This window comes from Hemitrygon akajei, chromosome 10, assembly GCF_048418815.1.
Source record: "Hemitrygon akajei chromosome 10, sHemAka1.3, whole genome shotgun sequence".
Lineage (NCBI taxonomy): Eukaryota > Metazoa > Chordata > Chondrichthyes > Myliobatiformes > Dasyatidae > Hemitrygon > Hemitrygon akajei.
In genome coordinates this window covers 131,733,341-131,757,447 of record NC_133133.1, presented here as the reverse complement: position 1 = coordinate 131,757,447, position 24,107 = coordinate 131,733,341, and the positions used below count along the sequence as shown (strand labels likewise).

General features: G+C 40.6%; 1 protein-coding gene across 1 annotated transcript; it reads left to right on the top strand.

Annotated features, from left to right (window-relative positions):
- Positions 1-4,936: 4,936 nt before the first annotated feature.
- Positions 4,937-11,418, top strand: LOC140734681 (transmembrane protein 213-like). The gene is made up of 3 exons (XM_073058969.1): positions 4,937-5,092; positions 5,180-5,257; positions 10,040-11,418. Exons 1-3 carry the CDS (start codon positions 5,017-5,019, stop codon positions 10,222-10,224), a joined length of 339 nt encoding a protein of 112 aa, XP_072915070.1. The 5' UTR covers positions 4,937-5,016; the 3' UTR covers positions 10,225-11,418.
- Positions 11,419-24,107: the final 12,689 nt, after the last annotated feature.

Sequence of the window (24,107 nt, the reverse complement as noted above, 5' to 3'; positions counted from 1 at the left end):
AACCTCTGCTCTTTTTCCAAAGCCTTCACCTCTGGTGTTATTATACTGATTATCGAAGATCCAACCTTTAACTAACAGTTAAAATTTGGGAATGCTACAGACATCACTTTTGGTCATTATTCCAAGCACTGCATCTCAGTCATAGCTTCCCTTCTCTCTATTGATTGTCATTTGACCAGGACTGTTTGTAACTCCAATGTAAGTTGAAAAGTGGGCGAAACTCAGCAGCTAGTGGAGCATCTGTGCAGACGCAACTGAAGTTAACACATCATGGAAAGATAAGCCAAAGCATTAATCATTTTAGCACTCCAGTCTGCCTGCACTGCACTTGCTCTGTAACTGCAACACTATATTCTGCATCCTGTTTGATGCACATATGTCAAGTTCTAGTTTAAACTTAGTTGTCATTATACAATACACATGGATACAGCCAGACAAAACAGCATTCCTCCAGGGCCAAGGTGGAAAACAGTACAACAGTCACACACAGCACAATTGATATCTAGCACATATGATAACGATAGCAGTAAAACAGATAAAAGCTAAGTTGGCCCCATGAGAGGTTTCGTTCCACTTGAGGAAAGATATCAGAAAGTCTTGAGTCTTATTGAAAACCACCTGGAAGAACTGCAGAACAAAATTGAACAGTATTTTTCCTCCCTTTCAACAGAAGTGTATGACTGGGTGAGGGACCCTTTCTCTGAAATTTCTGCTCAGCCTGAGAACTTGACCTTGAGAGAAGAAAAATAACTTTTTGAACTGCAGTCTGATCGTGCACTCAAAATGAGATTTACTGACCTGCCCTGGACAAGTTCTGGATTTCTGTAAGGAGGTGTATCCTGCCATTCATAGGAAAGCAATGAACATTTTGCTGCAGTTTTCAACCTTACATGTGTGAGCAAACTTTTTTTCTTGTTTAACAAGCCTTAAGAGCAAGGGTAGAAATCATCTCATGTCAGTTGAAGGTGAAATCCATGTGTGCTTATCTCAAGTTCGACCCAGAATTGAATATTTGTGCAGCAAAAAACAAGCACAGGTTTCACATGCTGGGCCTATATTTGAACCTGATCATGTCACTTAGTAAGAATGTTTTTTTCAAAGTCATGTATAAAATTGTCTTAGGCTATATTATTCTTCATATTGCTTTGGCCTATGATTTTTAGTAACTACTATTCAACATTGTCTACAAATTTTCATGTTGTAAATAGCATTAATTAAAATCAATTTACAACCTTTATTTAAATTAAATCTATTGAGCCTAGCTTTAGAAAAATTAAAACCCATTTTGGCTTAAACCAGTTATTTAACAGAAATTTATTATGTTTGCCTGATGAGTTTTTAAAATTTATGAAAGGGAAAGAAAGAGATTAATCTCAAGCTAAGCTTAATTACCTGTCTAGTTTTCAACGGAGGTTGGCTAGAAGTTTATTCTCTACCCAAAAAAGCATTGACAATTATTTTTAGATTATTATATCTACAACTTACAGTCATGCTAAGGTACAGTGAGCTGTAGGTAAAATAATTTTTATGCAGGCGTTGCCTGAGACCAGAGAATTATTTCAAGGGTTTCTCTAGGGCAAAAAGGTTGAGAAAAGCTGATATACAGAATATTGTGCATGCACATTTTCAAGTGACTTTCTACTTGGTGATCCTGTTTCGTCCCACATCCCAAACTTCTGATGATAGCTAATTAGCAAAAAAAAAATCAAAAGGGGAGTGAATGGTGATATGGATAAAAGAGTAGGTTGCAAGACCTCAGGGAAATGAGAGAGTGAATGGGACTGAAGGGGTTACCACTCTAGGAGCCAGTGGTGAATCTGAAGGGAATGATTGCCTCTTTCTATGTTACAATAAGTAAATTAGTATACATGTAATATTGGATCATTTACCTCAATAAATAAGTGAACAAATATAATGTTTTTTGTGTTATTTATTTAATTGGGTTCTGTTTATCTAGTTTTAAGACTTACGTGAGGATCTGATCACATTTTAGGTCATATTTATGCAGAAAGAAAGAAAATTCTACAGGGTTCACAAACTTTCTCGCACCACTGTAAAGTGTAAAAGAGAGGCGAGAGTAGATATCGGACTGTTGGAAAGTGATGCTGGAGAGATCATAATGGGGGACAAGGAAATGGAGGATGAACTGAATAAGCATTTTGCATCAGTCTTCACTGTGGAAGACATTAACAGCCTGCTGGAAGATTGAGAGCATCAAGGAGCAGAAGAGTGTGAAGATGCCATTACTAGGGAAAAGGTCCTTGGGAAACAAAAAGGTCTGAAGGTAGACAAGTCACCTGGATTAGGTGGTCTGCACCACATAGTTCTGAAAGAGGTGGCTGTAGACATTATGGAGGCACTAGTAATGATTTTTCAAGAATCGAAGGTTTCTGGCATGGTTGTGGAGGAATGGAAAATTCCACTCTTCATGAAGGGAGAGAGGCAGAAGAAAGGAAATTATAGACCATTAGTCTGACCTTAGTGGTTGGGAAGGTGCTAGAATTGATTGTTAGGGATGTGGTTTCTGGGTACTTTAAAGCACATGATAAAATAGGCCATAATCAGTCAGCATGGTGTCCTTCAGGGGAAATCTGGCCTGACTAATATGTTGGAATTCTTCGAAGAAATAACAAGCAGGACACACAAAAGAGCATCAGTGGATGTTGTACACTTGGATTTTCAGAAGACCTTCAACAAAGTGTCACATATAAGGCTCCTTACAGAAAAGACACTAGCATGGATAGAGCTCTGGGCTTTCACAGGGGTTTATGTTGGGACCGCTTCTTTTTACATTTTATGTCAATGACTTGGATAACAGAATTGATGGCTTTGTTGTGAAGTTTGCAGACGATGCAAAGATAGGTGGAGAGGCAGGTAGCTTTGAGGAAGTAGAGAGGCTACAGAGGGACTTAGACAGATTAGGAGAATGGCAGATGGAATACAGTGTTGGGAGGTGTATAGTCATGCACTTTAGTAGAAGAAATAAAAGTGTGGACTATTTTCTGAATGGAGAGAAAATTCAAAAATCTGATTGTGAAGGGACTTCAGAGTCCTCATGCAGGTTTCCCGAGAGGTTAACTTGAAGACTGAGTCAATGGTAAGCTGATCTTCTGGTAAGATAGTTCAAACGCGGCGGCCTCTTGGGGGGCAGCCAAAGGTGCGCTTTGCTTTTTAAAATGCATTTTTTATGATCATAAGACCATACTGGGCTGCTAGAAGAACGGGTACAGCAAGTGTAGAGGAGGAGAAGCCAGTAGACGGGCTAGAGGAGCTGACCTGGGTGCAGATCATGCTGCTGCCTGCTACTCAAAGGCATGAGAGTTGATCAGCGAAAGCAGCGGGCAGTGCAACCATGAGTGACTGTCTTGGATGCTTCGCTTGTGATCGCCAGACCCTATTGGACATTGATAATGTGAGACGTTGCAGGCCTGCTTCCCCTGTTCGGTGGTGAGACAGTTGACGATGCAGCAGCACGGCCTTGGCTGAAGCAAGGACAGGGCCTGCTGCTGTAGTCCAGGTGAGACGATGCCGGAGGCAATGTAGGGAGCTGGCCTCTCCCATCCATGCTGCCCTCCAGTGTCTGACTGGTGGAATGACAGGCTGGATTGCCATCAACTTGCATGTCGCTCAGGGACTTGGACTATACATGTGTTTTCATGTGTAACAATGTGTGTATGTTTTTTTCTCTTTCTCTTGCTACTGTATTTTAAATGCACCTTAGCCCAGAGGAACGCTGCCTGGTTCGAATGTATCCATGTATGGTTTGAATGATAAGTAAACTTGATTTGATTAGGTGAAGAAAGCAAATGCAACGTTCATTTCGAGAGGACTAGAATACAAAAGCAAGGATGTAATGTTGAGACTTTATAAAGTACTGGTGAGGCCTCACTTGGAGTAGTGTGAGCAGTTTTGAGCCCCTTATCCCACAAAGGATGTGTTGACACTGGAGAGGATTCAAAGGAAGTTCATGAAAATGATTTGGGGATTGAAAAACTTGTTATTTGAGGAGCATTTGATGGCTCTGGGGCTCTACTCACTGGAATTCAGAAGAATGAGGGGGGACCTCATTGAAACCTATCAAATATCGAATGGCTTTGATAGAGTTGCTGTGGAGTGGATGCTTCCTATGATGGGAGAGTGTAAGACCAGAGGACACAGTTTCAGAATAGAGGGGTATCCTTTCAGAATGAAGAGGAGGAGGAATTTCTTTAGCCTGAGATATGTGAATCTTTGGAATTTGTTGCCACAGGTGGCTATGGAGGCCGTCATTGAGTATATTTAAGGCAGATAGATTCTTGAATAGTCAGGTCATGAAGGGAGATGGGGAGAAGGCAGGAGATTGGGGCTGAGAGGGTAAATGGATCAGCAACGATGAAATGGTGGAGCAGACACGATGGGCCAAATGGCCTTATTCTGCTCCTGTACAGTATCTTACGATCTTAAAGAATGTGAAGAGCCAAAGAAGTGGTCCTTAAGAAGTGCAGATCTCAGATGCTTAGGAATTGGGATGATCAGATTACTTCACAATTCCATCCTCTTTGTCTGAGCTCTTCTTTTCAGATTGTGACCACTGTTTTAGTTACTCTACCCAGGGGATACATCATACTCGCCTCTACCCGGTCAAGCCCCATGGGAGTTTTGTTCCAATCTAATCACCTATTCTTCTAAACCTTGGAGTGTAGATCCAATCCACTGAATCCCCCACCCCCACATTACAAGGTACTGGAAAAGTACAACTCAACATGAGAAAAATTAAAATTAAACATCCCTCTAGGGCCATGTACCTGCATTCGTAAATTCATTCCCGGTTTATGTAATCCTGCATAGCTGCAAACCACTGTCTTCTTTGATCTAGTGTTGGGCAGGCAATAGTTACTTTGACGGATTGGAGGCGGGTCTAACCTAGAGATTGAACATTACGTTTCTTTCCTCCCAGCTTTTTTAAAAGGGGATGTTGTGAAACAATAACAAAGAGGTACGAGGCCGAGAGAGACCAGAAGCAATTTCCTTCAGACCATGGATCTCAGTTCACTGAGCCGTCTCTTTATAAACCCCGCTCACCTGGTCCTGTTCTGGGCATCTGCTGCAATTGGTAAGCTCTCGGACTTGTATGAACTTGTGATGTCATTTTGTCAAGCTTTCAAAGAAACTTTCTTCAACATTCTTATTGCTTTCTCAGAACAAGGATCTGCCTCACTTGAATACAACTTCAGTTTAAACAATTCAATGACCCACAACATGGATCGGTGTGCACAGTGTGAGTATGTTTAAGAGTTCAGCTTATTAACTTAAAATACTGATCAATAAGATTCCTGCCTACAGGAACAAATCTGCAAACTTGTTCTGTTGCACTAAGTTTTTGTTGTCAATGTTACACCTAGAGAGGAAATTTCCCATTCCCTGAATTATAGGTGAAGCAAATGCTAGTTTTTGCATTTAAAAACAAAAAAAAAACCAAATATTTCATCTGGCTGATTAGTGATGTTCTGAAATGTACCAGAGAACATGAAAGTGCTCAACTATATAAAAGCACAGCCTATGATTGAATTTTATACTCTAGCTTTGGAGAAATGAATCAATGAGTTGACGTCAGCATACAGTAATTAAATACGCACAATGTACATTGAGAAAAGTTCTCATTGACCTCCTATTCAAGGATAGTGAACACAGATTTAAAGTGATGGGCAAAAGAAAGAAGGGCTAGGGGTGCAAGAGTGAAGAATTTTATTTCACCTGTTAATCTGCTATAGTTATAAAATGAATCTTTAAGGGAAAATGATTGATGGGGTTATGGGAATTGGATGACTATGTAAAGAGCTGTAATAAATGGATGACTGTGTACAGGGCTGACATAGTTTCCTGTGCTATAACTGTTTTACAAGAAACATTTAATGGCAGTACAGTGCTACAGCAAACAGACCTACTGCTTACACTTGTGTTGACTTTGGTTCCATCCCAGATTTGGGTGCTGCTGCAGAGGGGTAGTTTGCATCCTTTCCCTGTGGCTGTATGCCCTTCCTCTGGGTGCTTTGGCTTCTTCCCGCATCCCAAAAACTTTTTGGTAGGTTACTGTCTACTGTAAATTGATTCTTCACGTAGGAAAATATCAAACAGAAGCCAGAGGAACTACATAGCAGGGTATCTAGAATAAAAGAGGTAACTAATGGAGTGCTCTACTAGGAGCTACAATGGGTCCAGTGGGTCCAATGTCTCATGTGTTGCTATGTTTGATAGGTACTTACAATTTATCCTCAACTACAGCCACTCACCTTCTTCAGGATCTCTTCCCCTCACCCACCACTACCCCAACTCCAACCCGAACCCCGATTGTCAATCACTCTCCAACCACAGAAGGCACACTGCTCGAAGTCTGAAAGCCTTGGGGGAAATATTTATTCACCCACCCACTATTGCCTGATGTCAATATCTTGCTCAGCCAGCATTCTCACTCAACATACATCTCCCCTTCTTTCATAAACCCATAGAGCCTCTGACAGCAAATCTACCCCAATTTGCAGGGCCCATCATCTCTCATTCGCTCCTAAATCCACGGGCTCTCCCATTTCCTGCTCACCATAATCCCACTGGGCCTATGCTCTCGTGTAGCTCCTAAACCCACTGGGCTTGGGTCTTCACCTACTGCTATTCTTATGAGGTGCCAGTCACACTATTATGAAATGAATGGGGTCTTTGCTTCTTGCGCTGCTGGTAAACCCAGGGGGCCTCTGATTTCCTCTGTTTCCTGATCTGTCCTGAACCTTTAGCACTACGTTTGAACTCACATGCCACATTGCCAGTAGACAATCTGTTAAAAATCTCATATAAACAATTCACATCAAAAGTTCAAATGATATTAAACACTGAGTAGAGAACAAAATCCTTTCCAAGGTGTGGACCTGACCTGGAAAAATAAACATAATGATTTATCACTTTTGACATTACAAACATGATTTTTAAAAATGAACACAACAATGTGTACCAATTCCAAAATTATTGCAAGTCTTATTGGCCCACTTTTATCAGTGCTGCATTATGAAAATGCACATCATATCATAGTGGATCAATCATCCAGTCACTCCTAAAACACAGTGTTCTTGGCACTTTCTATAGCTATCGTACCACATGCCTCCTGATACCAGAAGTAGTTTGTCTTGTAGGCTGAACAGCACAGCAAATGAGCTTCATCAGTCTGTATAACTTCGCTTTGCTCGCTTTCCTCTGAAAAACTCTATAAAGATATTTTTAAAGAATGGTTCAGCTCATCAGAGACACCTGAACCTACAAACATGAGCTGCTCAATGTAGTCAAACCTGAAGATCCTGAAAACAACAGAAGTAGACCCACCAGAACAACACTGCTGCCAAATTAATGTCAGCTTTAGTTCTGAACAAGCAGAGTTGGTTTTCCAGTTATGTTCCTGGGGCACCTTTAAAGAGACTAGCTCTGCTTGAATTTACTTATTAACCTGGTATGGAAATGCATAGGCAATGCTGTGCTACAACAAGGAACATTTAAAAAAAACCCATCAAAGCAGAAAATGCCAGAAATACTGAGCAAATGAGGCAACATCTATGGAGAGAGGAAGACAAGTAATGTCTCCGGTGAAACGCCTGCTGTCAGAACAGAGAAAGAAAGAAAAGGCAGCAAGCAACAGATTGGACATAAAGAATATCCCTCATGGTTTCAGGCAAAGGTTGACCGAGATCTGAAGTCATCTGCTTGAGGTGTTTGCAGGGCAGTTGGATGGTAAGGACACAGATAAAGAAAGAGATAGAAAATGCTTTGGAGTTTAAGTCCACAAACTCCTCCAATACGAGCATTAGACCAAGAGGTAGAACTAGGCCATTCAACCTATTGATTTTGCTCCACCATTCAGTCATGTCTGATTTATATTTACTCCTCAACCCCATATTGCTGCTTTCTCCCCATACATTTTGATGTCTTTTCTAATCAAAAACCTAACAACCTCTACTGTAAATATACCCAATGGCTTGGCTTTCAGAGCCATCTTTCCTTCTCATTTCTGTTCTAAAGGGCCGTTCTTTTATTGAGGCTGTGCCCTTTGGTCCTGGACTCCCCCACATCCGGAAACCATCGTCTCCATGTCCATTCTATCCAGGCCTTTCAATATTTGGTAGCATTTAAATGAGATCCCCTCCTTATCCATCTAAACTCCACCGGGTGCAGGCCCAGAGCTATCAAACACATCTCATACATTAACCTTTTCATTCTGGGATCATTTGCATGAACTTCCTCTGGATCTTCTCCAATGTCAGCACATCCTTTCTTAGATACGGGCCTCAAAACTGCCCACAATACTCCAAATCTGGCCTGACCAATACCCTATAAAGTCTCACCATTACATTCTAGCCTTTATATTCTAGTCCTCTCAAAATGAATGCTAACATTGCATTTGCCTTCCTTACCACTGGCTCAGCCTGCATATTAACCTTAAAGAAATCCAGCACGACTCCCAAGTTCCATTACACCATGATACATTTTCTTAGCTGTTTCTTACTGTTTATCATGCACTTCTAAGTTACCCCAAAACCTCATCCTTAAGAACGAACCCTTACCAACCAATGAAGTCAGACTAACCGGCTTATAATTTCTTTTGCCTCCCTCGCTTCTTAAAGAGCAAAGTGAGATTTTCAATCTTCCTGTCCTCTAGAACCTTCCCTGACTCCAGTGATTCTTTAAAAATCACTATTATTGCCTCCACAATCTCTTCAACTACCTCTATCAGAGCCCTGGAATACGGTTCATCTTGCCCAAGTGACTTATCTACCTTCAGACTATTTAGCTTCCCAAGCACCTTCTCTTCAGTAGTAGTGACTACAATGACTTCTGTTTGCTGATGCTCTCTAATTTCTGGCATGGCACAGGTGTCATCTGCAGTGACGGCTGATGCAATGTGCACAAAATGTTGGAGCAAGAAGGTTAACATTTTGAACCGAGATCCACCATCAGGACTGACATAAAATACTTATTTAGCTTGTTCTGTCATTGTCAATTACTTCTCCAGTGTTGTTTTCTAGTGGTCCAATGACCTCCTTTGCCTATCTTTTACTCGGTACATGTCAGCAAAAAACTTTTGGTATCCTCTTACATTTTTGTCTAGTTTACTTTCTTCTATCATCTTATTGCTTTTTCAGTTGTTTTCCTTTGGTTGTTGAAAGTATCCAAATCTTCTAACTTCCTGCTAATTTTTGCTATTTTATATGCCCTCTCTTTTACTTTTATGCTGACATTGACTTCCCTTGTGCCATGGTTACCTCTTCCTCCCTTTAGAATGCTGTTTCTTCTTTACTTCCAGAACTCAAGCATTGCTACTCTACATTACCCCGGTTAGTGTTCCCTCCAATCAATTTTTGCTAGTTCCTCACTGGTGCCTCTGTAGTTCCCTTTACTCCACTGTAACACCGATACATCCAATTTAAGTTTCTCTCTCATAAAAAGCATGGTGAATTCTACTGTATTACGATCACTGCCGCCTAAGGGTTCTTTCACCTTTAGCTCTTTTAATCAAACTTGGTTCATTGCACAACAGCAAATCCAGAATTGCCTTTTCCCAAGTGGGCTTGACCACAAGCTGCTCTAAAAAGCTACGTTGTGGGCACTCTATAAATTCGTTTTCTTGGGATTCAGTGCCAAGTGCTGATTTGAACTTTCAAGTTTTGCTATTCTTGCTTCAGGTACAGAATCTTGCATGCTTGTTTTCTTAAGTGGCATCTTTATCATACAGGAAACAAGGTGCACTGCACCCTCTGTTCTCATTATGTTACAACAGAGCTGGAAGTTTTCCAGTGCCTGGGAGGATAGTAGGAGTTCTAACAGCACTTCCACCTCGACAACATCTTCCTGCCAGTAATTTCCAAAGTAGTAAGTGTTGTAACAGTTCCCAAAGGGTCACCACTCTTACCCTGCCTGGTGACTGGCAGGCTACAAAACTCAGTTTACAAAATTGACTGAAATAAAATGGTCTTGGTTATTATAAAAAGATGTCCTTTATTAAACTACAAGTTACGTATCTCCACAGATTTTCAGAATGGCCAGGATCTTTGTGCAGTAACAAAATCGTGCTGTCAGACAGGAGTGGATGAATATGGCTGGATTGCTGCGGCTGTGGGTTGGAGTCTTTGGTTTCTCACCCTCATCCTTGTCTGTGTGGATAAAGTAGCAAAGCTGAGGCCGGATGAGTCACAGAAGTACCCTTCAGCCTAACACCTGGGAGGAAGAACCCCTTAGGGAAGGAAGAAGGGAGCTCTCAGACTTCCTTTGGCATCATCTTAGCCAACTACAGTCATCAAGTTGCTTGAAGCAAAATAAGACTATCTATTGGAAGTGGAACTCAATAAAGGCTGCTAGATTATGCTAATCTACATGACATTGATCGAGGATTTCAGAAATAACTGACAGTGAAACTGTGCGTTGTTTCATATCTTCCATTGCACTTGAAGAATTGATCATTTGATAAACAATTTTTACTTTTTGCTCCTACCATTTCTCTATTGTAAAATGTGTCTGTTGTTGTTTTATTGTCTTTATTCTTAGGGCTTCTTTGAACTTCTTCTTCTTGTTCCAGGTTCAGCATCTTGCATGTTTGCTTTTTGTTTTGTTGTGTGGCATCTCAAGTGTTACCATGGATTTGGAATTACTTCAGTGCCTGGAAAGATAAGTTAACTAATGGTGCATGGTGGGCTATCATACCTTTTCCACCAGAGCCCTTGCTTATGAGTCCCACAGTGCTGAAATAAAACAGGTGTGATCTACTTAGCCAACTCCCATTAGCCTGAACAAACCAGCAAAGGTCTGATTTTACACATGACCTCAGTTTCTGCAGGTCATAACTAAATATGGAAAAGTCCTCTCCCAACATCCAGTGGATATTGCTGGGCAGTTCTGGCTAACTACATCTATTGTTGTCACATACACAAAGAACTCAGAAGAAAAATCATGATCCTGAGTGTTCAGACAGCAGGCATGGTGGAATTTAGGCTTCCTTCACCTATTCTCGCATTTTCCTAATGCAATCACACCAGTTGTTATGAAGTCCAAAGTCACCAGGATATCTTTTCCAATGGACTTTCCTTATCTTTGATACTTTCTTACTTTGCACATACAATGGTCCTGAAAATACTATAAAAATCTATTCCCCAATACTATTGTTTCCTTGGTGTTGCCTTTAATGCAATTTTTAGAAGCAATAGGGCAGAACTCAATTCATTTTTTGATCCTTGATAAATCAAAAAACTGTTAACTGTTGACTGATCAACAGTTACCTAGCACATTTGGTTGAAATTATTGCTGTACAAAGGGGTCACACCAGTTACTGAAATCAAAGGTTCACATACTTTTTCCAACAAATCCATGCAATATTGGTTCATTTTTTCAATAAATAAACGAACAAGTATAATGCTTTCTGTGTTATTTATTTAATTTGGTTCTCTTTATCTAGTTTCAGCCCTCAGTTTCTAATATTCAGCAGCTAATAATATTAGAATGTACCTCTTCCTTAAGGTTGTTATAGCTGGGGTGATAATGGGGACATGCTCACACCACCTATTAAAAGCTCCCAATGGTGTGCACATCAAATAGCCTCTGACAACCAAGTCCAGCTCCTGGCCTTCACGTGTGGCTTAGCTACCAAGCCCAGCAGAACCATTTTTACTGACAGAAGGGGCAAAGACGAGTTACTGGTGCCTTAAAAGCAGTCACTTTGGGCAGATAGGGCTCGTCAGCCATGGTTGGCAGCTCATCTAGGAGAAGGAAAGCTCTGATCTCTAACTTATGCTGCCTTGCGGCTGTACCCACTCATGGGGAAGGCCTGGGAGTAAACCCAGAGGGAAAAATCCGGAGCTGGAGCCCTAAGGCAGTCCTACTTTGAGTTCAATGCTGACTGGCAACTCCTGTGACCCTGCTGGTGCCAAACTATATCAGTCCTGTCACTTCTCTGAGTTAATCAGATGCATAGAGAGGGGGAGCTTTCTACATGGGCAACAGATTGTTCTCCATATCGTTAGGGCCCAGGCTTGTGTATCTAGACAGCTAGGATACAATATCTATGGTCAACCGACGAAGGCTTCACTCACTCACGTCTTCCTTCACCATATTTCTACAATGTTTATTTCACCATTCAGAAATCTGAGATGTTCCAGACTCCCAGGTATGATCCTGACCTTTGCTGCTGTGATACTGTCTGCATGGAGTTTGTACGTACTCCTTGTAATTGCATGTTTCCCTCTGGATATTTCCATTTCCTTCCCCATCCCAAAGTCAAGATGCAGGGTTAATTAACCAATGTAAATTCCCATCTAGTGTAGATGAGTGACACAATAATTAAGGGCGATTTGATGGGTGGTGGGCAAGAGAAAATAAGTTTTAGGGATGCAAGGAAATAAAGCAAAGGATTGATGGGATTGTGATCCTGGGAACCAATAGAGACCTTTTGAGTCAACTGGTCACCTGCTGTACCATACATTCACACTCGTGTTAACTTAAATACAGACAGTGCATGTAATATAAAGGAGAAACTGAAAGAGCGATCTGTGCATGAGTCACCAGGCAGAATGGAAGGGCAGCAAAATATTCAACCTTCTTCACTGACCTTTATACCAGCAATCATTTGCAAACATACTAACCATGCCACTTCTAGTATCATCTAGATTGTTAATATAAATGGTGAACAACAGAAGACCCAACACCAGCCTCAGTAGCATATCACTGGTCATAGTCCTCCAGTCTGAGAAAAAAAACTTTCACCACAATCCTCTGTTTCATACCATCAAGCCAATTGGCCAGCTTTACCAGGGTGCCATCCAATTTAACTTTCTGGACTATCATACCATGTGATACCTTGGTTTAGCTTTGCTAAAGTCCATTTGGTTGACTGAACTTACCTCATTTGCAAAAGGATCTAGTGCTTTCCCAGTGAATAAATCCTTCTCACACTTCCAACCGTGTACAAACATTGATCTTAACCAATGTTTCGAAGACAAACTCTGCCATCTTCATCAGGGATGATGCCTAGGCTCTTTGAATCCTCATCCAATCATGTTTCCACTGCCTCACCTTGTTTATAATCAAATTCCTGTTCTTACTTAGAGCAAGACCTTTGTCTTTGTTAAAATTATTTTCCTCTTTTATTTCAATGGCTTCCTTCACCAAGCGGTCCCAAACCCATTGGCATGGCACAGCAGTTTACAGGATTCCCTGTGGATGCAGAACAGTATATTTTGGCACAATGGACACATCAAGGAGCCCAGGAGGTCGATCTTTTTGGGTTACGCAGAGAAAACGGTGGTAGCAGAATATTGCAATTGCAATGGCTATAGGATTGATTTCAATGGCACAAAACTACTGTGCTGCGCCAATAGCTTTTGGGACCATCACTGCCTGGTATGTGAATGTACCTCCCTTAATTGTAGGATTATGCAGTCAGTGGTGCGGACAACCCAGCACATCTATAATTGTGAACTTCCCATGATTCAGGACATTTACAAAGACAGGTGTGAAAAAAGGGCACGAGGGATCACTGTAGACCTGAGTCATCCAACCACAGTCTATTCCAGCTGCTACCATCTGGGAAACGGTACTGCAGCATAAAAACCAGGGCCAACAGGCTCCGGGACAACTTCTTCCACCAGGCCATCAGACTGATTAACTCACATTGATTTGAGTGTTTTTCAGTGTTACATTGACTGTTCCATTTATAATAAATTACTATAAATTACTATGAATGCACATTGCAAATTTAGATGGAAACATAATGTAAAGATTTTTACTCCTCATGTATGTGAAGGATGTAAGAAATAAAGTCAACTCAATTCACCTGTCATCTTGGCCACCACTTATAAAAAAAACTCAACCAAATTCATGAAACAACTCTCCATGTACAAACCTATACTGATTACCTCTAACCATTCCTTGTCTCTCAGAATCTCCCCCAGTAATTTACTCACCACTAATATTAGGCTCACAGATCTGTAGTTCCCAAGATTTTTCTTGTAGGTTTTCTTAAATAAAAACACATTAGGCACTGTCCAATCCAGAACAATGGTTTGCTGTATGGTATTTTGTATGAATAACGAAAGAGGTCAAAACGGCACAAAAAGAAGCAAAAACATGATCAAGCTGCTGGGAAAGAAAGTTAAAGTTGCATATACTTTGACACACTTCCTTACAATTGGAGTGGGGCCAAAGGGATAAAGCATAGCAAATGTATCACTGTCCAAAAAAATGAGAATAAATCTTAAACATGAGAAATTCTGCAGATGCTGGAAGTTCAAAGCAACACACACAAAATGCTGGAAGAAGTCAGCAGGTCAGGTAGCATCAATGGAAATGAATAAACAGAGAACGCTTTGAGCCAAGACCCCTCTTCAGGACAGCAAAGGCTCTCCATCCAAAACGTCAAGACTGTTCATTCATTTCCATAGATGCTGCCTGACCTGTTGAGTTCCTCCAGCATTTTGTGTGCTACTCACAATAAATTTGCTAACTACAGCTTTTGATCCACAGTATTGAAAATAAACTTTGAAAAATACGTTCCAATACAAATTCTAGTTCTTTGATCAAACTATTCAAACTCCTTGCTCTTCCCCATTACCCTGTGGTGTAAATGTGATGCTGGAAGTTTAGATTCTCAAATGGCAATTGACAAAAAGATGTGTAAGCAAATTAAAGGATTGCAGGGACAGTGTCAGAATAGAAAATTAACAGAAAGGGGACAGTAGAGCAATGCTTTTCCCAGAATAGGAAAACATTGGGATTACTCCTACTTTTGATGTTCATTATTGACTTGGATTTGTAATAATTTCTGAAATGCAGGAAGGAAAATGCAATGCAGGAGAGAATGGGGAAGTGGAAGGTACAACACTGGAAACTTAATGAGTGATATGTTTTGATGGCAAGAATTTTGAAATCTTTGAATGTGGCTGACAAGTCAAAAGGGGTGTTAACAGGCTGATGGCATTCTTAGCATTAATGAAGAGAACTGATTGTTGACTTCAGGAAGGGGAAGAAGGTTGAACATGCACCAACCCACATTGGTGGACTGACTGTTGACAAGGTCAGCAGCTCTAAATTCCTGGGCGTTAACATATTGGATAACCTGCCCAGGGCTTAGCACATAGACGCAATCACAAGGCGTGCCTGTGACTTTACTTTCTTAGGGTAAGGAAGTTCAGCTTATTACCAAACACTGACAAACATATAGCTGTACTGTGAAAAGTATTCTGACTGGTTGCATTGTGGCCTAGTATAGCTATTCAAATTCACAGGACCACAAGCTACAAAGAGTCCTAGATTCAACCCAATACGTCATGAGCACATCCTTCCCCACTATCAGTAGGAACTACATGAGGCACTGCCTCAACAAAAGCAATATCTATCATCAAAGATCACCACCACCCTGGCCATGCTATCTTCTCACAGCTAGCACTGGGCAGGAGATACAGAAGCCTGAATTCCAACACCACCAAGTTCAAAAAAAGCAACTTACCTCCAACCATTCAATTCTTGAACTAACCTAATCATTATGTAAGGTATAGCAATACCATGACCACTTTGCACTACAATGGATTTCTTCTTGCTCTGTGTTCTTTCTTACAAATTTTTTTGTGTGTGAATATTGTTTATTTAATCATGTGCCTGTGATACTGCTGCATGTTTTTCATTGTACCTGTGCATATCTGTACTTGTCGGTACAACAGTAAGCTCGACTTTGACAGGGTCCACTGAATGCAGAAGTAAAGTTGCATTTGTAGTTTTTACTGTCAAAGTGTAAGAGTCATTACATTTCAAGTATTTTGTCTTCCACTTCTCTATTCACTAGTTCTGCACTGCATTTTCCTTCAGCATACATGTACAGATCTCAAGACCCTACTTCAGATGGAATATCAATGATGATTTGTACCTATTAACTGAACGGGGCAGTAGTTCAATGTTTTTCCAGAATAGAGGGACATCTATAGTAGCGTTTCTCTCCAACACATTAGGACCACTACATTAACGTCTTGGATCCCTAATGAGACGGAGGAGCACGCAGAGGAAATAAATCTTGGTGGATCAGGAATTCTCAAGACTAACAAGCCAATCCACAGTCTTGGCTGCAGATTCTTGGTCAAAGGCAGAGTAGAAAGCTACATCATGCTGGGCTCATTTAATAAGATGGAACCGTAAAGGTATGACTTGAGGCCTCTGCTGAAGGATGCTTGCTTGGAATCAGAGGAGAACAATCAGAAACAACAGTAAAAACATGGCATGGGATAAACATGGGTGAGAGATAGAGACAGCTCTTTCTCTCCTTCTACTTCAATTAATCTCCTATTTACACTGCCTCCAGATAGACCAGCTCACCTGCATGAACATTACTGGAGCCAGTCTCTTTTGCTCTATCTTTTCACAGACGTTCCTACTGTTCTCTCTCTCTCACTCATCTCTCTCTGGCTTAAAATTTATCTTTAATTTCTAACTTTGTTGAGGATCATACTTTTAAAATGGAACTGTTTCTCTCTACACAGCTGTTCCCTGATGCACTGAGTGTTTCAAACGATTCCTGTTATTTTTGGTTTGAAAACATACCAGCCTCCATTAGGTTTTAATGACCCTTTGCCAGCTTTGTTTTACTGAATGGAGCTAATCTGTATGCCAGCTGGTGTGCTCCTGCCATACTTCTTCCACTTCTCTGAGAGTTTTTATAAGAAGGCAATCAAAACTTGTTTACTCAAAGGCTCAGATGGAGATTTTGCTCGTTATTCAGCGACTGAAAACATTACAGCTCTGACCCATACAGATGATCAAGGTTTGGAAACTACTTAACTTTCAGCACCACAACAAAGCCAAAAATATCAATGGATCCTGCTTCACCACAATTATGAGAAAACTTAACATATGTTGTCTGAGAATTGAACTTCCGACTTGCACGGTTTCATGGCTCTAGGTTCAGTGCTGTGAACAATGAATTAGGTTTCTGGCAACACAAATACAGTAACTTGTGATATTGAGTATACATGGTACATTTAAGCTCAAATGCATCCAATCTAGAAACTTTACCCACCATAACACCACCCCGACAGGAAGGCATGCTAGTGCTGCGTGGAGTGGGTGAGGTGGGGGGTGGGTTGTTAAACTATTACTGCAGGGGAATGTGAACCAGAATGCCAGAACAGATCACGGAGAGGTTGTGGAGACAGATGTTGTTACAATCTCAAACAAGACTGGAATCAAAAGGTTGAGTATGATGGGACTGATGTTCTAAGCTGCAAGTAGTATAATAGGAAAGGCAGATGAGCTCAGGGCATGGATTAACACTTGGAATTATGATGTTGTAGCCACTAGTGATACTTGGTTGAAGGAAGGGCAGGACTAGCAGCTCAATATTTCAGGGTTCCGTTGTTTTAGACATGACAGAGCAAGAGGGATTAAAAAGGGGGTAGTGTGACACACCATTGCTTAATCACGACAGACTGGAGAATGTACTCAGTGAGGAATTGTGGTTGGAACTGAGGAATAAGAAAGATATGACCATGTTAGTGGGGCTAACTTACAGACATCCGACAGACCACAGAATTTAGGGGAATAAATTTGTAGTGAGACTGAAGACTGTTGCAAGAAGCATTAAGGTGGTTTTAGTAGGGTTTTCTCCCAAAATGTCGACTGTACTCTTTTCCTAGATGCTGCTTGGCACGCTGAGTTCCTCCATAATTTTGTGTGTGTTGTTTGGATTTCCAGCATCTGCATATTTTCTCTTGTTTGAGGTTGTTTTCGTAGGTCATTTTAACTTTCCACATATTAACTGGGAGTCCCGTAGTGTAAAAGGATTAGATGGGGTAGAGATTGCCAAATGCATTTAGGAAATGTTCCCTTAATCAGTACATAGAAGTCCCAACAAGAGAGCACGCAATACCTGATCTGCTATTAGAGTATGAGACAGGGCAGGTGACAGAAGTTTGTGTGGGGAACATTTACATCTAGTAATTATAATTACTAGTGACATCAGTGCTGGACTCCGAAGCGAAGGTTCCCGAGTTCGAACCCAGTCGGGCCGCTCCCGGGTATGCTTTCCATCCGTGCTGGGTTGAGTGTCGAGCTCGCAACTCGGCCTTGTAAAAAAAAACAACCGCACTGTGAGAAGGATATGGGGGACCACTTGCAGAATCTTTCCTCCAAGACAACCACTTGAAAGAAAAGTGGTTGCCGAGGCTCTGGCAGAGTATGGCACACAAAAAAAAAATTATAATGCCATTAGTCAAAATGAATATGGAAAAAGATTGTTCTGGTTTACAAGTTGAGATTCTAAATTGGTGAAGGGCTGACTTTGATGGTAACAGAAAGGATCTGGCAAGTGTGGTTTGGGACAGGCTGTTTCCTGGCAAAGGTGTACTTGGTAAGTGGGAGGCCTTCAAAAGTAAAATTTTCAGAGTACAAAGTTTGTATGTGCCTGTCAGAATGAAAGGTAAAGGTAACAGATTTAAGGAACCTTAGTTTTCAAGAGATATTGAGGCCCTGGGTTAAGAAAAAAAAAGTTCATAGGAGGTCTAGGAACAAATGAGGTACATGAGGAGTATAATAAAAGCAAGAGAACACTTAAGGAAGAAATCAGGAGTACTAAAAGAAGGCATGAGATTGCCCTAACAGATAAGATGAAGGGGAATCCTAAGGGATTCTATAAATATGTTAAGAGCAAAAGGATAGCAAGGGACAAAATTGGTCCTCTGGAAGATCAGAATGGTAATCCATGCATGAAGCCAAAAGAGATGGGGAGATCTTAAATGGATTTTTTTTTGCACCTGTATTTACTCAGGAGATGGACATAGAGTCCACAGAAATGAGGCAAAATAGCAGCAAGGTAATGAACCCTATACAGATTACAGAGGAGGAGGTGTTTGCCCTCTTGAGGACAAATTAGGGTGGATAAATCTCCAGGGCCTAGCAAGGAGACCCTCAGACCCTGTGGAAAGCAAGTGCAGAAATTGCAGGGGCCCTAGCATTGATATTTAAATCACACATAGCGACAGGTGAGGTACCAGCGGATTGGAAGATAGCTAATGCTCCACTGTTTAAGAAAGGTTCTTAAATAAACTAGGAGGTTATAGGCCAGGGAGCCTGACATCAGTACTGGGAAAGTTTTTGGAAGAATTTCTAAGAGACCAGACATATGAGTATTTGGATAGACATGGACTGATTAGGGATAGTCAGCATAGCTTCCCGCGTGGTCAGTCGTGTCTAAAAAAGTGTGTTTTTCAAGGAAGTTACCAGGAAAGCCGATGAAGGTAAAGTAGTGGAGGTTGTCTACATGGACTTTAACAAGGCATTGGCAAGGTCCTAAATGGGAGGCTGGTCAAGGTACATTCGCTTGTCATTCAAAATGAGGTAGCAATTTTGATTAGGCATTGGTTTTGTGGGAGAAGCCAGAGTGGTAATGGAAGGTTACCTCTCTGACTGAAAGTGACCAGTAGTATGCCACAGGGATCAGTGTTGCATCCGTTGTTGTTTGCCATCTATATCAATGATCTGGATGATAATGTGGTTAACTTGATCAGCAATTTGCGGGTGACACCGCGATTGGGGATGTAGTGGACAGTGAAGAAGAGCTTGTAGTGGGATCTGGTCCAGCTGGGAAAATGGCAGATGGAATTCAATGCAGACAAGTGTACAGTGTTGAACTTTGTTAAGACCAACCAAGACTAATACAGTGAATGGTAGGGCAGTGAGGAGTGTTGTAAAACAAAAGACATTTGGTAACACAGGTACATAAATTCATTGAAAGTGGCATCACATGCAGATAGGATTGTAAAGAATGCTTTTGGCACATTGGGCTTCATAGAGCAAAGTACTCAGTCCAGGAGTTGGGATGTTATGTTGAAATTGTATGTTAGTGTTATAGAGTGATTTTTTGGGTTTAGGTCATTTACATTTACAAATGGCTTTGGCTACCAGTCTTCTGTTCCTTGAAAATGTATTGTGGAATTAATTTGGAACAATGCATTCCTAAAAGCTGTGAATCCTTGTCCACAGACAATGCTGGCATCTGTGGGATGGATGTGACTAAGGTGGTGTGAAGCTTGCATGTAGATTCAAAGAAAGCATTGTATATACTTTGTAAATATGGAATTGTCCTTTATGTTTAGCAAATAACATACCAAGTTAATGCATTGTGGATTCAGTTTGGAACAATGGATTCCTAAAAGCTGTGGATCCCAGTCCAGACGATGCTGGCATCTGTGGGATGGATGTGAATCAGAAGGTGTGAAGTTTGTATGTAGTTTCAAAAGAAAGCATTATCTATACCTTGTAAATATGGAATTTTCCTTTGTGTTTAGCAAATAAATATCGAGCCCCATGTTGGGCCAGCAGACCTTTCTACTTAAAGCGTCTCCATAAGATGCCTACTGTCCCTGCTTTGTATCTACCAGTAATTTCCTCCGGCAATTTCATTCACACAAGTTGGTGAGACTGTATTGTCCAAGTTGGAATACTGCATTGTGTGCAGTTTTGGTCACCTATGTACAGGAAAGACGTGAATAAGGTTGACAGAATACAGAGAAAATTTACAAGGATGCTGCTGGGTCTGGAGGACCCGAGTTATGTGGAAAGATCAAATAGGTTAGGACTTCATTCCTTGGAATGTAGAGGATTCAAGTGAGATTTTCTAGAGGTATACAAAATTATGAGATAGGGTAAATGCAAGCAGGCTCTTTGTACTGAGGTTGGGTGGGACTACAACTAGAGGTCATGGGTTAAGGGTGAAAGGTAAAATGTTTAAGGGGAACACAAGTGGAAACTTCTTCACTTAGAGGGTTATGAGAGTGAGTGTGTGGAACGAGCTGCTAGTGCAAGTGGTGTATGCGACCTTGATTTCAATGTTTAACAGAGTTTGGATAGGTACATGGATGGTAAGGGTATGGAGGACTATGGTCCTGGTACAGGTTGATGAAAGTAGGCAGCTTTAAGTGGTTTGGCAGGGACAAGATGGATTGAAGGGCCTGTTTCTGTGCTGTACTTTTCTATGACTCTGCTTCTATGCCTTTTTGAAGAAATTATTTATAACCTTTCATTGCATGCTGACAGAATGTCACATTGGTCACTTTTCAATAACACTCATTTACTCATTGTCTGCATTTGTCGCATCTCTTTTGCAAATCTTCTTACCCTAGTTGATGACACGAGTACTTCAAGGAATCATTATTCTTGAAATGCCTGAGCAGATTTGATAAAATAGGCACTTGCATCCTCTCTGCCTCAATAGTAGACTGCAATGGTCAGTGCATGGTTTTGAATACACAAAGGCCACAACTGAACATGGGGTTTCATGGACTATGTATCACAGCTTAGTTAGTTAACTCACTGTGTTAATGAGAAAGGTGGATATCTGATATCAAACATGAATGATGCTTCTCCATTCAGACTGCATACCTTTAATCCATGGACAAGCAAAGTAAAACATGCCTACTATAATCCCAAACAGTACTACTAATGCAATCAAGCTTCAAGATACTTCAATTTATATATTATCTTTCAGAACCATGTGTCCCAAAGAACTTCACTGCCAACTAAGTAAGCTTGAGGTACAGATCACACTATAACATTGGAAAGGTGAGAGCACAGAAGCAAGAGCCCACATGTACAAGTAATGCTTTAGCGTTGATTTATAATTTTGAGCAGGATTCAAAGAAAACCCTTGGTGTTTCCTAAAATGATGGAAAGCAGCAACCTTAGGCTAATGTTTCATTTGAGGGATGACACCTCCTTCTATAAAGCCTCAATTCTTATTATGCTCCTGGGAACCAGTTGGAATGGTTTCATACGTGAGATACATTTTACATAAATTAGCTTTAATTCTTCATGATAAAAACAAAAGCTTAGACAGCTTTACAAAACACATTTTATCCAATTTGATTAATCACAAATTCTCAAGGGAGTAACAAAGTTTCAAACACAACTGCAAACTATTTCAGTCATTTGTTCGAATGTGATGCTAGTTTCATTATAAATGATTTTACTCTTCTGTGTCTAGTTTTTAAGAGGTGGCTGTTCCTCATCTTTGAAGTTAATTTACAAATTACAAAGCACATTATCCATCTCAAATATTTCTGTCAAATACGTCCATGAAAAATATATATAAGACTATAAGAAATCTTTCAGCTTCTGTGCTAAACATGAATACATGTCAGAGAGAAGTAGTAAATCATTTAAGAGCTTTGTACTTGCAAAGCTGGTTGAGCTTGCAAGCTGTGAGGATAAGTAGGCTATATAATGAATTATATTGATAGAGTGAATAGGCAGACAACTTTCTACAGTTAGTTTTTCTGTATAGTGGGGTTATTATTAACTTTGCTAAGATAATGGAAGATAAAAGATAAAAGAAGGGGGTGGAGCTTAGGAGACGATGGTGCCTAATGGCGACTTCTTTGTTTGCATCTTGGGAAACAGCTCTATTTCTATCTTTAATATCTCCATTTTTAACTTTCAGGGTTCTTTTGAAGACCCTGGTCTGGAGTTACACGCTGGCTCCAGTTCTTTGTGAGAATGGGACCCGCTCTTGCGGCCTCATGACTGATCGTTATTCAATATACCAAGGATGTGGCCTAGAACAATAGTGTGCCTTCGGAGTCTTGGGGATTTCATGGCTCTGAAGGCAGGCAGACTTGAGATTGGTGCCCCTGCAGAAAATTGGTGTGTCGTTGGACACGGAAGATTGAAAGCAGCAAGCTGGCTACTGGTTATGTGCCCAGAGACCCAAGTTCTTTGGGCACAGAGCTTGGAAAAAGCAACACAATAGACTTTTAACATCGTAAATCAGCAAGTTGTTTGTTATGTCTCCCCTCTGGCTGTGAAACGGAGACACCTCTTTTTACCTTATTAGGGAGAGAGCAAGCCTGTGGTATGTCGAATTACCGGGTGAACGAGCAAGCCTTTGGGGTACTGCAAGTCTGTGTCTTTATTGATGCTTTGCTGCAGGCTTGAGTGGTTGGTGGAGGCAGGAGGATTGTTGCCTTGCTGCTGCTTACGCGTGGAACGGGGCTTTGGGTTCTAACATTTAACTGTCGTTCATTCTTTGGGGCACTCTGTTATCATGGATGGTTGCAAATAAAAAGCATTTCAGGATGCATATTGTATACATTTCTCTGACATTAAATGTACCTTTGAAAATGTGGATTATAATCTAAATAAATTCTCTTACAGTTGTTTCTGTACCCAGTGGTAAAACAGAAACCATTCATTCTTTATAGGAGTAAATTGAGAAAATGAACAAAAGGAGTAACTAAGCAAAAGAAAATGGTTCATGTCTACATACATAGGAGAAAACCTTTGTATCTAATTTAGTATATACTTATGTTTTTCTTTGCAGGAATCAGGGTTCAAAATGCTAATTTACAAGTGATTTCTGTGATTGGGGAAAATACAGTTAAATTTAAAAAAACCCCAAAGGCATCAAGCCGATCTCTTTTTTTTTAATAAGACGATGCTTCCACCGAAGAACCATTTGATTTACTTTTATCTCAGACAACTAAAAGTTAATCCATATTACTGACATATATGAAAATTTGAATTCCTACAGTAAAGTGATAGAATAAAGATACAAGGGTTCACATTTTTACATCCTAAAATCATCCCAAAGTGCCTCATAATCTAATTGGAAGTTGTGCTGCCTTTGTTCTGAATCCAAAACTTTGAAGAATGAGCTTTGGTTCACAGGCTCAATTCTCACCCATCAAAAGCTCTTAGATGTGTTGTCCATTCGTGAGACTTGATCACATAAGCAGACATTTAAAGCTGTATTGAGAATGTGCTGCACCCAAAACTACACTATGGATGGATCCTTAAATTAATAACCAATTTGGGTAATTCTGGTGAAAACAGAATTCTGGACTCTTATGCTCTAACAGTCAAATAACACTGTTCAGAACATTCAGAGTACCTTGGTTTAACCACTAGAACAATAATGGTCCTCAAGGCAATGTTGCACTGTTTTGGAATGTTACATACATTTGCTACAGCTGAATTTCAACTCAAAACCTGATCAGAGATAGGCCTGACAAAACTCCAGGGACTGATGGCCTACTCTAGTTTCAATGACATCAAGGACATGAAGCACAGACATG

Bases quoted from the DNA above. Each gene is read 5' to 3' on its own strand.
- LOC140734681 (XM_073058969.1), top strand. From the start codon at position 5,017: ATGGATCTCAGTTCACTGAGCCGTCTCTTTATAAACCCCGCTCACCTG. The intron at 5,093-5,179 runs GTAAGCTCTCGG...TTGCTTTCTCAG, and splicing joins CTGGGCATCTGCTGCAATTG to AACAAGGATCTGCCTCACTT. The intron at 5,258-10,039 runs GTGAGTATGTTT...GTATCTCCACAG, and splicing joins CATGGATCGGTGTGCACAGT to ATTTTCAGAATGGCCAGGAT.